Genomic DNA, 19,207 nt, shown 5'->3' with positions numbered 1-19,207 from the left:
TAACTCTCCAATTCACTTAAAAAATCAGAATAAAACTCTAGGTAAAATAGGAACAGAGGGAGCTATTTAAATATAACACACATAGTACTTTTTTTTAATTTAACAAAATTCAGATCCACAACATACACTGGTCTCTTATTAACAAACACAAACAACCTAATAGAAAAATGTGCAGCATATATGAAGAGTCACCAAAACCCAGATTCGAATGAGAAACGAACATTTAAAAAGAGGTTCGGACATGCACCACAATGTTCATAGCAGCACTGTTTACAACAGCCAAGACATGGAAACAACCCAAATGCCCATCAACAGATTATTGGATTGAGAAGTTGTGGTATATTTATACAATGGAATACTACTCAGCCATTAAAAAAAAGAATAAAATCGTGCCATTTGCAGCAACATGGATGGACCTGGAGATCATCATTCTAACTGAAGTAAGCCAGAAAGAGAAATAAAAATACCATATAATGTCACTTATATCTGAAATCTAAAAAAAAAAAAAAAAAAAAAAAAAGACACAAACGAACTTATCTACAAAACAGAAACAGACTCACAGACATAGAAAACAAACTTATGGTTACCAGGGAGGAAAGAGGGTGGAAAGGGATAAATTGGGAGTTTGAGATTTGCAGATACTAACTACTATATATAAAATAGACAAACAACAAGGTCCTACTGTACAGCACAGGGAACTCTATTCAACATCCTGTAATAACCTATAATGAAAATGAAAAAGAATATGGAAAAGAATATATGTATGTATATGTGTGACTAAAACATTATGCTGTGCACCAGAAATTGATGCAACATTGTAAACTGACTATACGTCAATAAAAATTAATTAATTTTTTAAAAATTAAAAGAGAGTTGGGAGGGTGTAGCTCAGTGGTAGAGCACATGCTTCACATGCATGAGGTCCTGGGTTCAATCCCCAGTGCCTCCATAAAAAAGAAAAAATGAGGTTCAAAATCACTAGCAGTGAGTGAAATGAGAATTATAGTCCCCACAAAATATCACTTTAAAAGCATCAAATTGCCCTCAAACTGGCAAAAGTCAAAAGCAGCCGCACCATCTACAGGACACAGGCAGACGTCTCCCGTGCTGCTGGGGAGCGTGACCTCACAGCCTCCCTGCGCATCCCTGACAGCTGCAGACACCGCTCCCTCAGCAGCCCTGCTCCCTGGAGGCCTCTCACGGAGACAAAGCACTGGTGAGGGAGGACCGGTGGTGAAGGACCTGGGGGGCAGCAACAGCCTGAGGGGTGGACGCATGGCCGCGCACAGGAGCAGCGGAACACAGGACCGTGAGCCCAGACAACAGACACCACATAGCCACTTACGAGAGCGAATTCGAACCAGACTAATTGATGGGAGGGGGTTGCAAAGGCACTGATGAGAAAAATTCGCATGAAATTACTTCCGCAACGTGAAAAGACCCCGGACCCCACAGCATGTCTGGAACACGTGCGTTCAGGAGTGGTATCTGAGATGAATGTCTGGAAACGAGGACAAACCCCAAGCTACTAACGTGGGTTTACTGGGGACACAGAGGGAAGGCATAAATAAATAGATAAACAAACAAGTAAACACTCAGATACTGTCATTCGAGAGCTCTGTCTTGTAAACTAACAACGTAACAGGAAAGAGCTCTTCCAACTCAAGCCCGCTCCCACACGGCGGGGGGACAAGGGGGTCCTGGCTGGCCCTGACTGGCACCGGTGGTGAACGCTGTCACTGCCAAGGGCCGGCCCCTCCCACACCGAGTCCCTTTTGCCGCGGAGCCACAATGACAGGGCATTGGGCGGGGAAAGGCCTGGGAACTTCTGGTTCGAGACTCTTGGTACCAGGCTGAGAGGAAGGCAACCGAAAAGGCTCTGCCTGATAAAAGACCCGGGTTTCGCTTGCACCATCTGACGAGTCGGAGATGAAGCCAAGCCCTCGGAGGCGGCAGGTCCCGGGAACGTGGACGACACACGGGGCTTAGAAGCGAGGTGGCAGCCCCTACCATCAGTGACACACGCGGCCCTCGGCCCTGGGACGTGCCTGGGGGCTCCACATCCACGTCGGGGACCACAGAGCCAAGAGCAGCCAGCAAAGCGTCTGACATGAACGAGCAGGAGGGGACTTGCAGGGGCTGTACACACAGCCCCCCCCACCGCCAGGTCCAGCCCCATAAAGACACCCGCACACACGGAGGGAGCGGCACTTGGGGTGGGCAGTGGGGACGGAGGGGAGGGTGGCCCCAGGGGCTGGGAAGCCTGGTGACAGGAGGGAGCAGGGTGCACACTGTACACACAGTCGCAGGCCCCGCAGAGCCAGGAGGACCCAGGAGACTCACCCGCAGCACAGAGGTCTGCAAACCGGTCCTCCCCCTCCTCTGCGTGGATCAGGTCGTTTCGGCTCTTCTTGGTGGCCGCCCTCTTCAGCACTGCTTTAAACAAAGAGGTGTGGGCATGAGCTCGAGTCCCCAGCTGGCCTGCCTCAGGGCCGGTACATGACACTATCCCCTACCCAAGGGACAGCCTTTCCTGATCGCCCATCTCCTACCCCGGAGCCGATGCTGGGGAGTGGGGGCAGGAGGGTTCCCATGGGCCCCTCTTGGTCCTCAGAGCAAAAGGGACAAGGGTGGGACTTCGAGGGTGGGTCCTGCTTGTCCTCTCCATGGTGACAGCAGTGGGGAAGGCCTGGCTGCCACCGAGACCAGGAAATGTCCACACTCCAAGGCCAGCTGAGACCAGAGAGATCAGGTGAAGGCTGCAGAGGGACCCATGCAGGCCTGACCCCTCCCAGGTGTGGGCCCCGCCCAGACCACCACAGCGGGCATGGCCACGCTGCCTGGCCCTGTCCTGAGCAGTGGGTGTGGGGAAAGAGCAGCCTCCCTGCCCTGGGCTGTGCTGGTGGCCGGGGCCGGTGACCAAGGTTATGTCGGCCTCGTTCCCACAGCACTCCGGGGCAGCGCCACCCTGAGCCCCAGGGCCGGTACAGCTTGGTTTAAACCGGCAGTTTTAAAGCTTCCAGAAGTGCTCTCATCAGTACAGCAGCCAACAGCCCCGTCTGGCTACTGAGCATGAGGAACGTGCTGAGCGGGACCGAGGACCAGGATTCTATCTCACTGTCACATCCTCACGCGAAAGCACACACAGGCACGGGAAGCTGCCGTGTGCACCACACAGCTCTTGGGGCCGTGCGTGAGCACAGGCTCCTCTGACCCCCGCGCCAAGCCCGCTGCCACCAGAACCCACTCTGGGCCATGGCACACAGCTCCCCCAGAGTGTGCAGCTGACCACTACAGGGCCTGCAGCCAGACGACCTCTGCCCAGGACCGTGTTAACGTGACGGGTGTGCGGGTGCCTGGCAGAGCAGACGTGCACCCACGTCGCGGCCTCCTGGGCCAAGAAGGCGCGCTGGGCGAGTGCTGAGAGCGGTCACCTACCGTCCAGCGGGGACTTCTCCTCCGCATTCTTGTCCTCCTCGGCCAGCATGACTTCCTCTGTGAGTGAGACACACCCTCAGGCCAGAGCCTTCCTGTCCCCTCCCCTGGCCAGGACGCACCCCCAGGAACTGAGCAGATGGAGGCCACCTCTGCCTGCAAGACCGGCCCTCTCAGCCCTCAGCCTTCCAGCGGCCAGCTTTCTCCACCAAGACTGACCCCCACGTGTCCCACAGACAGTGCCCTGTGAAGAGGGCCAGCTGGCGCCCTCTCCCAGACACCCTCCCGAGACCAGCCCTCCCCCAGGTGAGCTCAGCACTGGGAAGGCCCCAGGAGCGGGTGCTCCACACAGAGGAAAGGGCGCTGCCTGGGCTGCAGGAGGGAAGGCAGGGGCGCAGAAGGGGCTCCGGCAGAAACAAGCTCCAGGCTGGGCCGTCTGGGGCCAGGAACCTGGCTGAGCCACGTAGGACCCCTCTTCACCACGAAGCCTTCTCAGAACCTCTCAGCTCTGTCCCCCAGAGGGTCTCAGCCACCCAGGGCCAGGGGACCCCAGCTGGCAGCCAGAGGGAACCTGGGGAGAAGGAACCAGCAGAGGACCAGCCAGGAGCTGTGCAGGTCCCGCCCTCACCAGCCTTGAAGATCCACTCCAGGTACCCGTTCAGCTCCCGCTCAATCTGCTGCTGCCGGCGAAGCTTCAGGAAGGCCCGGCGGTTCTCCACCCGCTCCCGCTCCTTGGCAAACTCTCTGTGACACGCAGGGCCAGAACAGGAAGCAGATCAGGGGGCAGCGTGCGGCCCAGAGGCGGGGGAATCAAGAACCTGTCCAGGCTGGGACAGGACGTGCAGGCCACGGGCGGCCCCTCCAGGTGGCTCCCCCACCCCCTGGCCTCTTCCCACCCGACCACTTAAGGGGCCCAGGCGAACCCTCCCTCCCTGCATGCTCAGGCCCTGGTGCACCTCAGTGCCCAGAGACGGGCTCCAGAGGCCAGGACAAGCCCGCACCCCTCTGCCTAGAGCGGGCCTGGCATGCACCCTCCAAGTGCCAGGCCTGTCCTCTGAGCACAGATGCTACAGAGACAAGAACCCCAGAGGAGAATGTCCACTTTGTCTCTTCTGCTGGTTCAGACCCAGAGCCACAGAGGGAGGAGGGACAGACAGGAACAGGGGAAGAGGGCTGGCTCAGGGCAGGCCAGAGACAACAGGAAAACGTTCTAGAGTCAAACCTTTGAGGCTCGGAGGAGCAGGAGACAGAGCTTCTGCCCTCCTCAGCCCTCAGCCGCACGTCCCCAGCCTCCCAGCCAAGCGTTTAGGCTCACAGGGCCAGAAGGAAGCCGTTCACACACACAGTACACACACATGCACACGCAAACACCCTAGCTCAGGCCCGATGCAGGTCCCCAGAGGGCGGGCAGGCACACCCCCATGGCAAAAGCTTCGCCCGTTTCCAGCCTCCAGGAGAAGCCAATTCTGGGCTGGGTGGAGTGGGCCTGGCAAGCCTGACTCCTGCTGCACTGCCTCGGTGAGAGGGAGAGCCTGGCTCTGACCAGGACAGACCCCAGGCCTGCGACCGGCATCCACCAGGGCCTGAGCTGCTGCTGCAACCCCGGCACTGACAAGACCTCTCGTCCCTCCCAAGCCCCGAATCTCCAAGAACACAGGGTCCCTTCGGGTCTCCCCTTGGCCACGCCTGAGGGTAGGAAGGCCTGGGCGGCAGGGGCGGACAATACTGGCAGAGTCAGTCTAAGAGCCTCAGCGGGAACGCGCTGCAGCCGCCAAGGCCCGGCCGCCGCGCAGCCGCTTCTCACATGGGGGCCGGCCGTGGGGCTGCCCTCCCCAGGCCTCAGCTCTCCCTGGGCAGGGGGGCCACAGGGAGCCCCTGACTCTGCTCCTCTGTGGTGCTGGGAGGATCAGAGCCCGGGGCGTGAAGAACGAGGCTGAACCAGCTCCAGCCTGGCCCCTCCCACAGCTCTCACTCAGATGTAGTAGCTCTCACTTGGTCCAGTGGCTGGACCAAGCCCCACAGGGCGAGCTTTCCCCACTCCAGGCTGTGTGGCCACATCCAATACCAGCCTGGGACCCACCAGCTGTGTGCTGACCGCTGGCCTGAGGGGCCCACGCCACCTCCCACATCCCAGGGTTCCTCGACTGGACCTGGATACGGAGGGAGGGCTCAGCCGAGACTGATGAGGAAAATCATCCTGTACCACCCTGTCCCCAGGCCAGGGTGCTCACAGGTGGGAGAAGGGCTGTGAAACACAGGGTTCAGGGCCCCTCCCCCCGTCCTCTCTCACGTTCTCCAGAGTCAGCCCACGATCAGGACCCACCGTGTCCCGCCCACCTCCCCTCCGCATTGTCCTCAGCCCACACTCCTCACAAGCCTGGCTGTCGGCCAGCCCCGCGCCCTCTCCCCCGACAGCTTGTGGCTCCTCACCCCCTGGGCCTCCCCTCCAGCAGTTCTCTACTTGGAAGGCCCTCCTCCTGCCTCCTCCGCCAAGCTCACTCCTGGTCCCCTTTGGGTCTCAGCTGCGATGCCCCTTCTGCAGGAGCCTTCTCTGGGCCCCAGTCTCCCTCGGCCTCCCTAACCCAGCTCAGACCGTGCGACCCCCCACCCGCCCCACCCCAGCTAGGGTTCTACAGCCGTCCCCGGGCTGTGGGCCCGCCTGCTCCCTGTGGACATGCTCAGGAAGACCTGCCAGTGGCACTCATACCCCTTACAGGAGAGGCCCGCGACTAAGGACTCGCTTCAGAGCCAGGGCACACAGCCCTGGGGCCCCAGCCACCGTCCCCTCTGTGGCTGCTGCTTTCCAGGCCGATATGGTAACTGCCCTGGGCTCCACCAGGCTCCCCACCAGCCCACTCCGGGAGCCCTGGGCCTGAGCGGGAAACTTCGGGGAGGGAGGAGCGGAAACATCCCCCTCCAGCCTCACAGGGAATCTGACAGCGGAGCTGGGTGGGGAGGCAAGCAGGCCCGGCGTCCCCACCCCCTTCCCAGCACAGCCTCCTCGGCCCTGTGTGAGGGCAGGAGCCCAGGGAGGGCAGGGGGGCACTGTGCGCCCACAGGCGTGCGACAGCTCGCTCCCAGTGAGGGTCAGGAAGCCTTTCCCCGGGAGAGACTCCAGCCCTGGCCCTCCCTTGTCCTCTCCTGGAGGTCAGCCGAGACGTGACCAGAGGAGGGTGAGCCAGAGTCAGGGCTGGGCGGAGCGCCTGGTCGCCGCAGCCAGACCCAGGGCCGCTCCAGCCCTTCTCCAGTGCAGCCGTAGAAGGACTCTCGGGTCTCCTCAGCTGCTCAGAAACCCCACCGTGAATCCCGGTGCCACAGCGGCCCCCCACACCAGGGGCCAGGGTGAAGGCCAAGGGCTAGAGGCACGGGGGCAAGGGGGCCAGGCCCGGGACGGCGAGGGAGAGGGCAGAGTGGCAGCACAAAGGAAAGGCCGGCTAGCGCCCCGGACGCAGGGCACGAGTGACCACCGGGCCAGGCCAGGCCCGCCTCCCCCAACCTCACGTGCCACCCCCCCTCCGTCACCTGTGCCCCTGGCCTGAAGACGGAGGGCAGCACACAGCCCGCAAAGCCTCTTACCCTGAGAGCACGCCCAGCACCAGGTTGAGCATGAAGAAGGAGCCGATGATGATGAGGGGGATGAAGTAGAGCCAGTTCCAGGTGTTGCCGGCTGCGTCGTTGGTCTGGAAGCAAGAGCAGGTGAGGACAGGTGGGCCAGACCCAGCCCCAGCCGCGAGTGCCCAGCCCCTTCTCAGACACCTGGCAGTGGCCAGGCGGGGGAGTCACGGGGGAGTCCAGGCAGGGCAGCGGGGGTGGTACAGTCAGGACCCTCCCAGACCTGCCTGCCCCGCCCCGCACGGCTCTCTCTGGGACTGTGGCTTCCCAAGGGACATGGAGCTGAGCACCCCTGGCTGCTGCCCAGCCACGTGGAAACACAAGGCAGAGTCCCAGGGAGCCCAGGGTACCCTGAGGGCTGCGTGCCTGGCCCCCGTGGGACACCTGCCCCACTTCCCAGGCTGCTGGACTTGCCAGGCAGCTCCAATGACGTCCCTCCTGTGTGAAGCCCACCCACCCTAGCCCAAGCCTGCCTTCGGTCTCCGGCAGCTTCCGCAGCTCAGAGGCAGCGAGTCCTGTGCCACATTTCCCCCAGATCAGCAGCAAGCCCACAAGTCCCCCGGGAATGGCTGTCGCCACCTGCCGGGCCTAAGACAGAGCCCAGCACCACAGTGTGCTCCGAATGCCCGAGCGCAAAGGGGCCGTCTCCTCCAGACCTTTAGATTTTGAGAGCACAGCCCACAAAACCCAATTCACTTCCATTGTTTTGTTCTTAGGAGTCCCCGTGGACCTGGCTGAGAGGGGCGGAGAGCCTCTCCCCCGGCACAAGTCTAGTTCTGGAAGTGGGCCGAGATGGTGGGCACCGTGGGAGCGACCACCTGGCCCTTTCCTCCTCCTTCCAGAGGCAGCTCACAAGCTGAGGCCGGGGCCCCGCTCAGGACAGAGGCAGGTGGAGAGTCGGGCACTGCCTGAAGCTGGGGCTGATCTCCAGGCACTACTGTGGGGAGTCCTGCCCTCCGGCGTCTGCTGGGCCAGGCAGGGTTTGCAGACTCTGTCCCCGGAGGTCCTGGGTCCCCTGAACTGCCTGCCGCTTGTGGCTTCCGATTCCTGGACATTGGCTCCAGGCTGGCCGCCAAGGCCCCTGGGCCTCGACCCAGCGTAGACATTCAGACTCCTCACTCTAAGTGCTGTCCGTGTTCCCTGACCCCACCTCTGCCAGACCCACATGCAATTCTGACCTCTGACCTATGGGCTGTGCCGACCACCCTCCAAACCCGCCTCCTTCCGGGAAAAGGAGAGGTGTCGCTGCTGCCGTCTCAGCATCCCTCACCGACTTGAGGGTTTGCTGCTGCAATTTCCCCTCTAATGCAGCACTCCCATCAGTAGCCAAACCACTCTGTCATCCTTAAAAACAAACAAACAAAACAAACACGGACTTGCACTTCTGGGAAGTTGGAGCAGACAGACCGTTCCCTACGTCTCCCACTGAGCACAATCACTACCCTGGACGTTACGTCTAGAGCAAATGCACGTTTCACAGAAGACTCCGAAAAGTGGAGAAAGGAAAGCAAACCAGCTGGGACCTCTGGGCCCATCGTAGTTCCCTGGGTTTTCGTTTTGTCTTTGCTCACACATCACAGGCCTGGGGCTGGAAAAGCCTGCAACCCAGAAATGCCAACAGACACACAAAAATGCACCAGCAAAAGGCAGTTCTCCCCTTCTAACCAAAGGCCAGGACAGGGGCGGCCGAGCAAGACAGACAATAACTGCACCACTCCAGCCAAACTCGGCAGAAAACACTGTGGTACCACCTCCACCCCTGCCAGCAAAGACCCAGGAAGGAGCCTAGAAGCCCACCCTCCCAAGGCAACCAACCTCCCACACCCCCACTCCACGGCATGGTCAGAGGACAAGAGGGAGGCGGGACGTCCCCCTCGACAGGTGCTTAGCGAGGCCACCATCCGACCCCACCTCTGTGGCGTCAGTGGGGGCCACGTGGGGAGCCTGGACTTCCACCCCCACGTGACAGGAATGAGCCGCACCAGCTCCTCCCCTCTGAGGGGCCTAGGGGAAATCAGACTTTCACCACCACCCAGCAATCATGGGGCCACACACCCCACCCCACACAGTGTGCAGAGACCATGTGGGGAGCAGGAACAAGGCCACACTCCTAACCCTCCCAGCCACGGGAGTATCCTAGAGGCACAGTGGGAGCCAGAACTACCACCCCACGTAGCAGTAAGGAAAAGCCCCCCACCGTGTGTCAACAGAGGCCTGATGGGGAAGCAGGACTTCTACTCCCCCCTGCAGTAGCAAGGCAGCAACCCCCCACCCCCCAACAGAATGCTCAGAGCAAGCCAGCTGAAGCAGGGTATTTCAATGGCACCCAGGTCCCACGACGCAATACCAAGAATGTCCAGTGTTCAGGTGACACATTTGTTACGTGTGTGTTCAGGAAGAACACAGACTGAATTTAAAAAGACAGTCAGATGGATGCTGTGATGGTTAATCTTATGTCAACCGGACTGGGACACAGGGTGCCCAGATACTTAGTCAAACATTACTCTGGGTGTTTCTGCAAGTGTGATTTTGGATGAAATTAACATTTTAATTGATAAAGTAAAACACTGCCCTCCACAATGCAATGGGCCCTGCCCAATCAGTCATGAAACAGGGGACATCACTACAGGCCCAGCAAACATCAAAAGGATAATGAGGGGATATTACTAAAAACTCTATATACATTTGACAACATTTGGATCAATTTCTCCAAAGACACAAACTACCACGACTCACCCAATATGAAATAGGTAAACAGTCCAATACTTAGTAAGAAAAGTGAAATTGTGATTTTTAAAACCTCCCTCCAAAAAAGCTTAGACATATTGATCAATGAAATAGAATTGATAATGTAGAAATAAACCCTGGTTGCACAACCCTGTGAACATACAAAAACTATTGAACCATTCACCACTTTAATGTAGTAAATTTCATGTTATGTGAATTATATTCCAATAAAAGTGTTATTTGGGGAAAAAAATCCACAAAAGAAATCTCTAGACCTAGATTGTAGAATTCCACCAAACATTAAAAAAAAAACACCGTTTATATACAATCTTTTCTAGAAAAATAGGAAGAACTACTTCCCAATTCATTTTATAAAGCTTGTATTAACCTGATAACAAAACCAAAGACAGCACAAAAAAAAAAAAAAGAGAGAGAGAGAGAATTATGCTCAAAAGCCCTCATGAATATAGACACAGGAATCTCTGATAAAATATTAGCAAGCAGAATTAAGCAATATATAAAAGAATTGTATATCATGATGATGTGGGGTTTATTCCAGAAAGGCAAGGCTAGTTCAATACTCAAGTCAGTCAGTGTAATCCACCATATTAACAGGTTAAAGGACCAAAAAACTCATATCAATGCAGAAAAATTATTCTACAAAATCCAATACCTATACATGATAAAAAGTCTCAGAAAAGTAGGTATAGGGGAACTGATTCAACATGATAAGCAGCATCTACAAAAAACTGACAGCTAACATTACACTCTAATAGTGAAAACTGAATGTGTTTCTCCTAAGATTGGGAGCGTGGAAAGTATGTCTGCTCTCACCACTCTTAATTAATTAACATGATGCTGGAAGTTTTAGCCAGTGAAATAAGGCAAAAACCGGGAAACAAAAGGCATATAGATCAAAAACAAAGAAATTTCTGTTTGCAGATGACATGTTTGTCTATACAGGAAATCCCAAGGAATCCCCAAAATGTCTCCTATAATGAGTAAGTGAGTTGAGCAAGATTATAGGATATAAGATCAACATACAAAAATCAGTTGCATTTCTACACATTAGCAATGAAAATATAGACACCAAAATTAAAAATACAGTACCATTTACAATCTAACAAAACATATGCAGGACTCGTATGCTGGAAACTACAAAGTGCTGATTAAAGAAATCAAAGACAATCTAAATAAACGGAGAGATATACCATGTTCATGGATTGGTAGACCCAACACCATAAAGATGCCAATTCTCCCAAACTGAATGAAATGGGAGGAATCGGCCGACCTCATTTAGAAGACTTATGACACAGCTACAGTAAAGAGGGTTGTGTGGTAGTGGCAGGGGGACAGACACACAGGTCACCGGAACAGACAGAGACCCACACAAAGATGCCCAACTGGTTTTTGGCACGGGTGCAAAGCAATTCAATAGGGGAACTACAGCCCTTTCGGCAAGTGGTGCTGGAGCAACTGGATGTCCAAAGGCCAAAGAAAGAGTGAAAGATGGAGGGAGAGAAAAAGGGAGGGATAGAGAGAGAACCCTGACCTAAACCTCACACTTCACACAAAAATTAACTCAAGATGGGTAACAGACTTACACGTAAAATAATAACGCTTTCAGAGAAAAAAATAGGAGATAATCTTCAAGATTTAGGACTAGGCAAAGAGTTCTTAGATCTGACACCAGAAGCCCAGTCCACAAAAGGAAAAATTGATAAACTGGACTTAATCAAATTTAAAAGTGCTTGTTCTGTGAAAGAGCAGGTGAAGACCACGAAAAGGCCACTGATGAGGAGGAAGCACTTGCAAACCACGTATCTGACAAAGAACTAGTGTCTAGAACACATACAGATTCTACGTCCAAGAACAGTCCGGAGCTGAGGGAAAGATACGAAGCTCACTGAAGAAGATACACCAATGGCAAATAAGTGTGAAAGGGTGCCTAACCACATTGCCATTGGGAAGTGCAAGCTCAAACCACAGCAACGTATCTCTGCAGACAACCAGAATGGCTCAAGTGAGAAACACCAAATACCAGCGAGGGCGCAGAAGAGCTAGCGTGTTCACGCACTGCTGGTGGGGATGTACGAGAACACAGGCCTCTGGGAAGGCTCTGGCTTCTTTAAAAACTACGCATGCAACTACTGTACAACCGAGAAGCTGTACCTTCGCGCATTTAACCCAGAGGAATGAAGACTTACATCCGCACAAACATGCAGAGCAACTCTATTCATAATCTCCCAAGCCGGAGACAACCCAGATGCCCTTTACCAGGTGAATGCTAAACCCTGCATCCACCTGCACCTGGAAGGCCGCTCGGCCATAAAAGGAATAAACCACTGACACACACAGCAAGCTGCATGAATCTCCAGAGAATCATGCCCGCTCTCCGCTCTCCCTTCTCAGCAACAGGCACCACCTGCCCCAGTGGCTCGAGCCCTGCTGTCTCAGATTCCTCTTTCTTTGACATTAAACATCACATCCAACCAGGGAGCAAACCACGTCGGCACGAATGTCAAAACAGAGGCTTTGCACCTACGTACCTGAGCACCCCTTCCTCACACCTCTGTGAAACCTGTACGGTGAGTATGTGCAAAGCCACGTGGATACGGTCGTAAGCCAGGCCAGCAACATTCACCTCCTACTGTCCCTCTGAACGTGGTCACACCCTGGGAAGAAGGTCTGGACGAGTCCCGTGACTTTTCTGATACTCTGGGTAACACAAAGCTCTGCAGTCACGTCAAGTAGAAAACACATTCACAACTCATAATTTAGTGTCTGGTCCCAGCTGGCAATAAATCTGCCGGACGTGCTTCCCACTGAGAACAGCCACTCTCCGTGGCTGCCGGGCACAGCTGGCCGCTCTCAACGGGAGAGGAAGGCGTGGCCCCCTTTGCCCCTCCACGCGTTGTTCCTCCCTCCGCAGCCTGCTGTGGGTGGCTGACCTCCCCACACTCAAAGCAGCTGGGGGGCGGCGGGGAGGGCGGTACAGCGAGCTCTTCCCTGCACGGTGACGCTCACTGTCCCGAGATAATCCCATGTCTCCAGGCCTGGCAGGAATTTACTGCTGACCCGTCTCCCACGAGGCTCCTCTGTGGGTTCCTGCAGGACCCATCTGACTTCACGACCAGCCATCGCTCCTCCAGCTGGAGGACCTGGCGCCCCCTCCATCAGTGTTCCAGCAGTCGGCCTCTGTTGAGAGACCCCCCCACTCCTCCCCACTCTCCCCACTCCAGCGGGTCCACAGGAGGTGTTGAGTGTGCCCTCTCTCCCTCTGCCCACCGTAGCTCCTGCCCCCAAAGTCCCAGGCACAGCCGCGGGGGCCTCACCCAAGGAGCGTACGTCTGGGGGTACAATGAACGTCCCTCGCACTGGGTTGGAGGGGAGGGCAGGCTCTCCCTCCAAAGAACCTCCTTCCCAAATCCTCTCGGATAGTTCTGGGCCCCGGCTCTGGGTCCTGTCCCCAGCTCACACCCGGCACTGCACCCCGAAGCCCCGCCCCTCAGCGTCTGTCTGGCTTCCAGACCCCCCCCAGGCCTTGCCCTCCCAGTGACCCCAATCTGTCACCCTCTGCCCTCAGCCTCCCTCGCCGTCTTCACAGCAGGTGCCGTCATCAGGCCTTACTTATCCAAGGCCTCCTGCCACCACCGGGCACACATTGTCTCAAAGAGCCCGGCACCCAGGGGCCCGTAGAAATACATGCTGGGCGAAGGCTCTGGGCCTGCCCTGACCAGTGCCCCTTGCCCGGGGCCTGGTTCCTGCCCACCCCGCGCCTGGGAGGCACAGACCGCACTGCCCGAGCCCCGCTGGGCACGGAGGGCTGTAGACACCTGCTCATGCAGCCCTTGTTTCGGCAGGGCTGGCAGGGATGTGGCCAGCTCAGAGCTATTTTTAGGGCTCGTCTTTGTGGAAATTGTTCCTGGATCGGCTGTCAGGGAGGAACAGCCAAGCTCTTCATCACCGCCTTTGTCCCCGTTCCTCTGTACCTCGATCAAACAGCGCCTGTCATCAGACACTACTCCCACTCCAAGGAGGGATCTGGCTCGGGGAACCTTGGCCAGTTTTCCTTAACTCCTCATCTGCCACCTGCCTGCTCAGCCAGCACTTCCCCAGACCTGCTGGACGCCTGGCCCTGGGATCCGCTGGGTCTCCGTGAACCCATGGAGGAGGCACAGAGCACAGGGTCCCAGTCTGTCCCTTTCCTCCTGTTCAGCCTTCGTGCCAGAAGCACAAGGCTGCTGGAGGCAGGTTGGGGGGATGAGGCTCCAAGGGCTGGTGGCCCAAGCCCCGCCCTCAGTGCACAAGGGACAGGTTCAGAGGGAAGTACCTCGTGCCCCAGCCCCCTCCCCGCGCTGTCCCCGAGCAGAACACACCTCCGGCTCCACAGAACACAGCCACCCACCAGTCGCACCTTCCAGCCAGACCTCTCGAGTCCCTGGCTCCTCTGTACCTTCTGTCTCCACCTCCCACTAATCTAACTGTCCTCGTGCCCTGGCAGCTCACAGGGCTCGGGGTGGGGGGTAGAAGGGAGCTCTGCAGGGTGAGGGGTCATCACAGGAAAAAAGAGACAGAGGTCTGCCCAGGAGTCGATGGCAGAGTCCACAAGAAGAGCCTCGGGTAGAGGGGAGGTAGGAGCGAGATGTGTCACCAGGAAACCCCGGGGGACCTGCGCCGCTGGGACGGCTGGCATCCTAGGGCGGAGAAGGTGGGAGGGAACAGTACCAGGTCAACCCAGTGGGAAGGGAACAAACGCACAGCACGCCGGTTCCCGCCCTGAGAACCCCAGCGCCTTCGGGGCAGTTTCCCTCAGCCTCGGCCCTGCTCCTCACGTGCTCTGCCAGCAGCCGCTTGCCGGCCTCAGGGCCTGGCAAGTCAGCTAGCTTCTCTGCACCTCGGTCTCATCGCCTGCACACTGGGGTCTATGTGCAGAGACTGAGCCCCTCGTGCAGGGCTGGCTCGGAGCACAGCATCCTCACCAGCAGCGGTAGGAGCTTCTCCCTGGAATTGTCTGTTCTCACTGCCACCACCAGGCCCCCAGCTCCACTTTCTAAGAGAAGCTGTCCTGGAGACCACAGGGCCCAGGCGGACCGGCCACAGTGGGCCCCTTGGAGGAGTCATCTGAAGGCAGACTGTATTCCGTCCTAGGGTGGGGTGCAGGAGGGAGCCTGGGGCTGGGCAGAAGCACCGCCCAAGGGGGACCCCAGGGGCTCCAGGGCCAGGACGCGACTCACGTTGTAGAGGATGTCGGTCCAGCCCTCCATGGTGATGCACTGGAACACCGTCAAGACGGCAAACAGGATGTTGTCAAAGTTGGTGATGCCGAAGTTGGGCCCCGGCCAGTACTCCCGGCACTCGGTGTCGCCCTCACACAGCCGGGCCGGGGCCTCCTTGCCACAGGGGAAGTCGCCCACCGGCTCTGCATCTGGAGGGGAGAACGGAGCACAGGCTCTGAGCTCAGAAGCACCCAGTTCTCCACCCCTGCTGGGGCTCATCTCGGGGCGGGAATTAGGCACCAGGGGAGACCCTCCCTCCTCTTCCTGCCCTCCGTCCGGCGCCTGCACCAGCTCCTTCTTGCTTGCAGTCTGCCTCCACCGCCCCTCAGACTAAACCTCTCAGGAACGACTGGTCAACCTCTCCTTCCACACCAGAACCTGCCCACCATTCTTTCAACATGCTCAGGACTCGTCCACCTTAAAGTAAACAACAAGCTCCTAATCTCCAATTCTTCTTGCTGTTCCCACCCTGACTCTTCCCCTCGAGGCCAAACCTCCACCAAGAGTCTCCTGACGTGCAAACCTGCCCGTCACTTTGGAACCAGAACCAAGCTGGACTCAGCATTGTGGTCCTGGCGCTCAGCAGGCAGGTCGACCAAAGCCCACCGACACAGGCCCAGAGCATGGCTGGGCCTCAGGGCCCTGCCTCACCGCACTGGCCCCGACAAAGCGCACGCGCTCCTCTGGTCCACAGTCTAGCCGGCAGCCAGGGGCCACAGAGAGACGCTGAAGAGCCAGCAGACAACCAAAGCTAACCCTGGAACAGGGGGGCGAGTGGCACACACTCACCCCCTCGCTGCCAGAGTCCTAGCAGAAAGGTAGAAAAGATATTTTAGAAAATGTGCCACGATACTTGGAAATTCCTCCTATCGGTGTAGGAGGAATTTTGAGGAGTTGGTGGGATTGAAAACAAATATCCCAGGATTCAAAGGCAAAACCGGTCACACTATTTTATTCCTCTCTCCAAATATCTTAATAAACGCTCAGGAAGAAGACTAGGAAGTCACTGTTTGTCTATTTGGAGACGACTGTATTCTCTGTGAATGACAAGTTTTATTTCCTCTTTTCATATTCTCGATAGGGTTTCTCTTCTTTTTCCTGCCTCATGGCACCGGCCACGACCACCAATGCCACATGGACCAGACGTGACCACGTGTGCCTTTATTTTGCTCTTAACTTTAGAGGGAAAGCTCTCAAGACTTACAACAAAGTATGATGTTCGCAGGAAATTTTAGGGCATTTAAGGAAATTCCCCTTTATTTCCTGTTTGGTAAGAGGTTTTCAAAACTAAGAATGATTTAAATTTTAATAAAAGCTTTTTCTGCATCAATTAAGATGATCATAACAGGTTTTCTCTTTTAATGTGTTTGTAGCTCAAGCCACGAACGTTAGCGTCAGGCTTAACTCTTCTCTTACGTACCACACACAATAGCCCAGAAACCCCTGCTGGCCCAGCAGACCCCCACTGCAAAAGTCTACCCAGAACTTGACCTATTCCAACCACCAAACAGCCTGGCCCCCACCACCATCTCTCCTGGACCGAGATCAGCCCTGTTAGGGTTCGCCTCCCCAGAGCAGCCAGAAAAATCAGACGATGCCACTCCTCGCTCAAGCCCTCCGTGTCCTCCCACCTCTCTCAGAGCCCCACCATGATCTCGACCCCACGTGACTCCCCTCTGCATCACTGTTCCTTGTGACTGGCGCTTGCTGGCAGGTGGCACACAGACGTCGTTGTCCAATTGTCGCCTTGCCAGCGGCCCCCCTGGCTACTCTGTGAAGCAGGCCCCTAAGTTATTCTACTTAAATACTCTTCTTGTTTCCTTCCTAGAAGTTACTACAGTCTGTACTTGTTTTATGTCCACATCTGTCAGGTCACTGTCTGTGTCCACCTCATTCGTCTGGCACCGAGAAGGCCCTCATGCTGGAGCCGTGCGTGTGTCCTGGGTGAATGAGGGTGCTGCTGGCCTCACCTGTGCTGTTGGGGAAGCAGGCCTTGTGGAACTTGCCCATGTAGAACTCGAGGCCAATGATGGCGAACATGAGGATGGCGAAGAAGAGGAGCAGCCCGATCTGCAGGAGCGGGACCATGGCCTTCATGATGGACTTGAGCACCACCTGCAGACCTGGGGCCGAAGGCAAAGCAGGGCCGTCAGAGGGCAGAGTGGGCAGCGGGGCTGTGGGGGCAGGGGACGAGGGGAGATGGCAAGAGCCTGGGTGGGCACGGCTGAGGGGAGATGGCAAGAGCCCGGGTGGGCACGGCTGAGGGTCTTGGGCGCAGTGCTGAGAGGTGAGCGCTCGCAAGGACCCAGGGCACAGCTGGAGGCCCTCAGCGTAGGGACCAAGCAGGGAGTGGCCGGGAAGCATGAAGGCTTGGGGGAAGGGCAGAACAGTGAGTGCTTGCATGAGAGTCCTTGAGGCAGGGGACAGAGGGTCTTGGGGGAGGTGGACAGAGTAGCGTCCCATTGTAGGGGACAAGCAATGTGGGGGGGGGTGTCAGTATGAAGCTCCAGTGGGGAGTGTGGGCTGCTGAGCCCTAGGAGTCCATGGAGGGCTCAGGGTGGAACAAGAGCAGAGTCTTGAGAGAAGAGAGGAGGGAATGCTGGGAGCTCGGGGCAGAGGGGCCCGGGAGGGGAGAGCAGGGGGTCCCGGGAGGGGAGAGCAGGGGTCCCGGGAGGGGAGAGCAGGGGGTCCCGGGAGGGGAGAGCAGGGGTCCCGGGAGGGGAGAGCAGGGGGTCCCGGGAGGGGAGAGCAGGGGGTCCCGGGAGGGGAGAGCAGGGGTCCCGGGAGCGGAGAGCAGGGGGTCCTGTGAGGGGAGAGCAGGGGGTCCCGGGAGGGGAGAGCAGGGGGTCCCGGGAGGGGAGAGCAGGGGTCCTGGGAGGGGAGAGCAGGGGGTCCCGGGAGGGGAGAGCAGGGGTCCCGGGAGGGGAGAGCAGGGGTCCCGGGAGGGGAGAGCAGGGGGTCCCGGGAGGGGAGAGCAGGGGTCCCGGGAGGGGAGAGCAGGGGTCCCGGGAGCGGAGAGCAGGGGGTCCCGGGAGGGGAGAGCAGGGGTCCTGGGAGGGGAGAGCAGGGGGTCCCGGGAGGGGAGAGCAGGGGGTCCCGGGAGGGGAGAGCAGGGGGTCCCGGGAGGGGAGAGCAGGGGTCCTGGGAGCGGAGAGCAGGGGGTCCCGGGAGTACTTTACCACTGACCATAGGCATTAGTGTGTCCAGGCCAGAGGAACTGGGCAGAGGGGGCTGAACCTCATTTCCCTCACTTCCAGCCTCACCCCAGCTCTGGGCTACAGGCCTGAGCCCCTTCCAGGCAGCGTCTTGGGGGCAGAACACAGCGCCAACCAACAGTCTTCTCTGCAGTGGGCTCAGGGGACGCAGCCCCAGGGCCCTGCCACCCGGGCCCTGAGGGGAACCCAAACTTCTGCTGGCCTGGAGGAATGGGGACCCTGCGGTCACCGGCTCACAAGGTAGCCCTGGGCACCGCCCGCCCTCGCGTGGCCTCTGGAGCAGCCCAGCCCCGGAGCACATCAACTCGGCTGCAGGTCCCCACGGCCCCGCCCGGCCGGAGCCAAGACGGTGGTTCCCGCAGCCTCTGAATATTCCCCCGGGCACCCTGCCCCACCGCCTCAGTCAGTCGCCATCTGTCCTTTAACCTCAGGAAAAGAACCAAAGAGCTGGAACTACCGCAGTGGGCATGAGGAGGTGCAGAGCTTCCGCGGAGGGAAGCCAAGGTACCTCTGGGCTTCACAGAGGAGGAGAGACTGGAGGAGGCGGCCCCTCCCTTCTTCACACCTGGTTCCCCGGGGTCAAGGGTGGCGAGCTCAGAGCCACCAAAGCCAAAGGGCCCACTGTTTAGGGCCCAGCTGTGGCCACGCTGGGGGTGGGGAGGAGGTCAGCGTCCGAGCGGCCGGGCCTGACCGCTCTCGCAGACTCACTTGGGATCCCAGACACCAGCTTCAGGGGCCGCAGCACACGCACAGCCCGCAGGGTCCGCAGGTCAAAGTCAGTGCCAGCTGTGGCAAGGATCCTGGCAGGAACAAAGAGAAGGGGGGACATAAGGGCTTCCACATCAAGTTGAGAAGAGGGCACGTCCCTCCTACCACCCATGTCCTGTCCTTCCAAGAGCACTGGCACCTCTGTGCCTGTCCAAGCACAGGGCTGGCACA

At 57.6% G+C, this 19,207-nt stretch overlaps 1 protein-coding gene and 1 non-coding gene across 8 annotated transcripts in view; one reads left to right on the top strand and one right to left on the bottom strand.

The window, feature by feature from the left end:
* Window positions 1-19,207, bottom strand: part of CACNA1B (calcium voltage-gated channel subunit alpha1 B) — a 173,457-nt gene that overhangs the window by 122,134 nt on the left and 32,116 nt on the right. For 4 of the 7 annotated variants that reach the window (XM_064490856.1, XM_064490855.1, XM_064490852.1 and 1 more), the window contains 7 exons: window positions 18,977-19,068; window positions 17,024-17,176; window positions 15,012-15,202; window positions 7,012-7,115; window positions 4,064-4,179; window positions 3,439-3,495; window positions 2,344-2,433 (listed from right to left, as the gene is read on the bottom strand). In XM_064490856.1, coding sequence (XP_064346926.1) covers window positions 2,344-2,433; window positions 3,439-3,495; window positions 4,064-4,179; window positions 7,012-7,115; window positions 15,012-15,202; window positions 17,024-17,176; window positions 18,977-19,068 — 803 coding nt within the window. Of the gene's footprint in view, window positions 1-2,343; window positions 2,437-3,438; window positions 3,496-4,063; window positions 4,180-7,011; window positions 7,116-15,011; window positions 15,203-17,023; window positions 17,177-18,976; window positions 19,069-19,207 lie in introns of all 7 variants that reach the window. The other 3 variants (XM_064490849.1, XM_064490850.1, XM_064490853.1) reach the window with 1 other exon arrangement.
* Window positions 877-949, top strand: TRNAV-CAC (transfer RNA valine (anticodon CAC)). The gene has a single exon. It is a non-coding gene; the product is annotated as a tRNA-Val (tRNA).

The sequence above is a fragment of the Camelus dromedarius genome, chromosome 10 (assembly GCF_036321535.1).
Source record: "Camelus dromedarius isolate mCamDro1 chromosome 10, mCamDro1.pat, whole genome shotgun sequence".
Taxonomy (NCBI): domain Eukaryota; kingdom Metazoa; phylum Chordata; class Mammalia; order Artiodactyla; family Camelidae; genus Camelus; species Camelus dromedarius.
The sequence above is the reverse complement of the archived record's forward strand: the minus strand, read 5'-3'. Positions and strand labels throughout refer to the sequence as shown.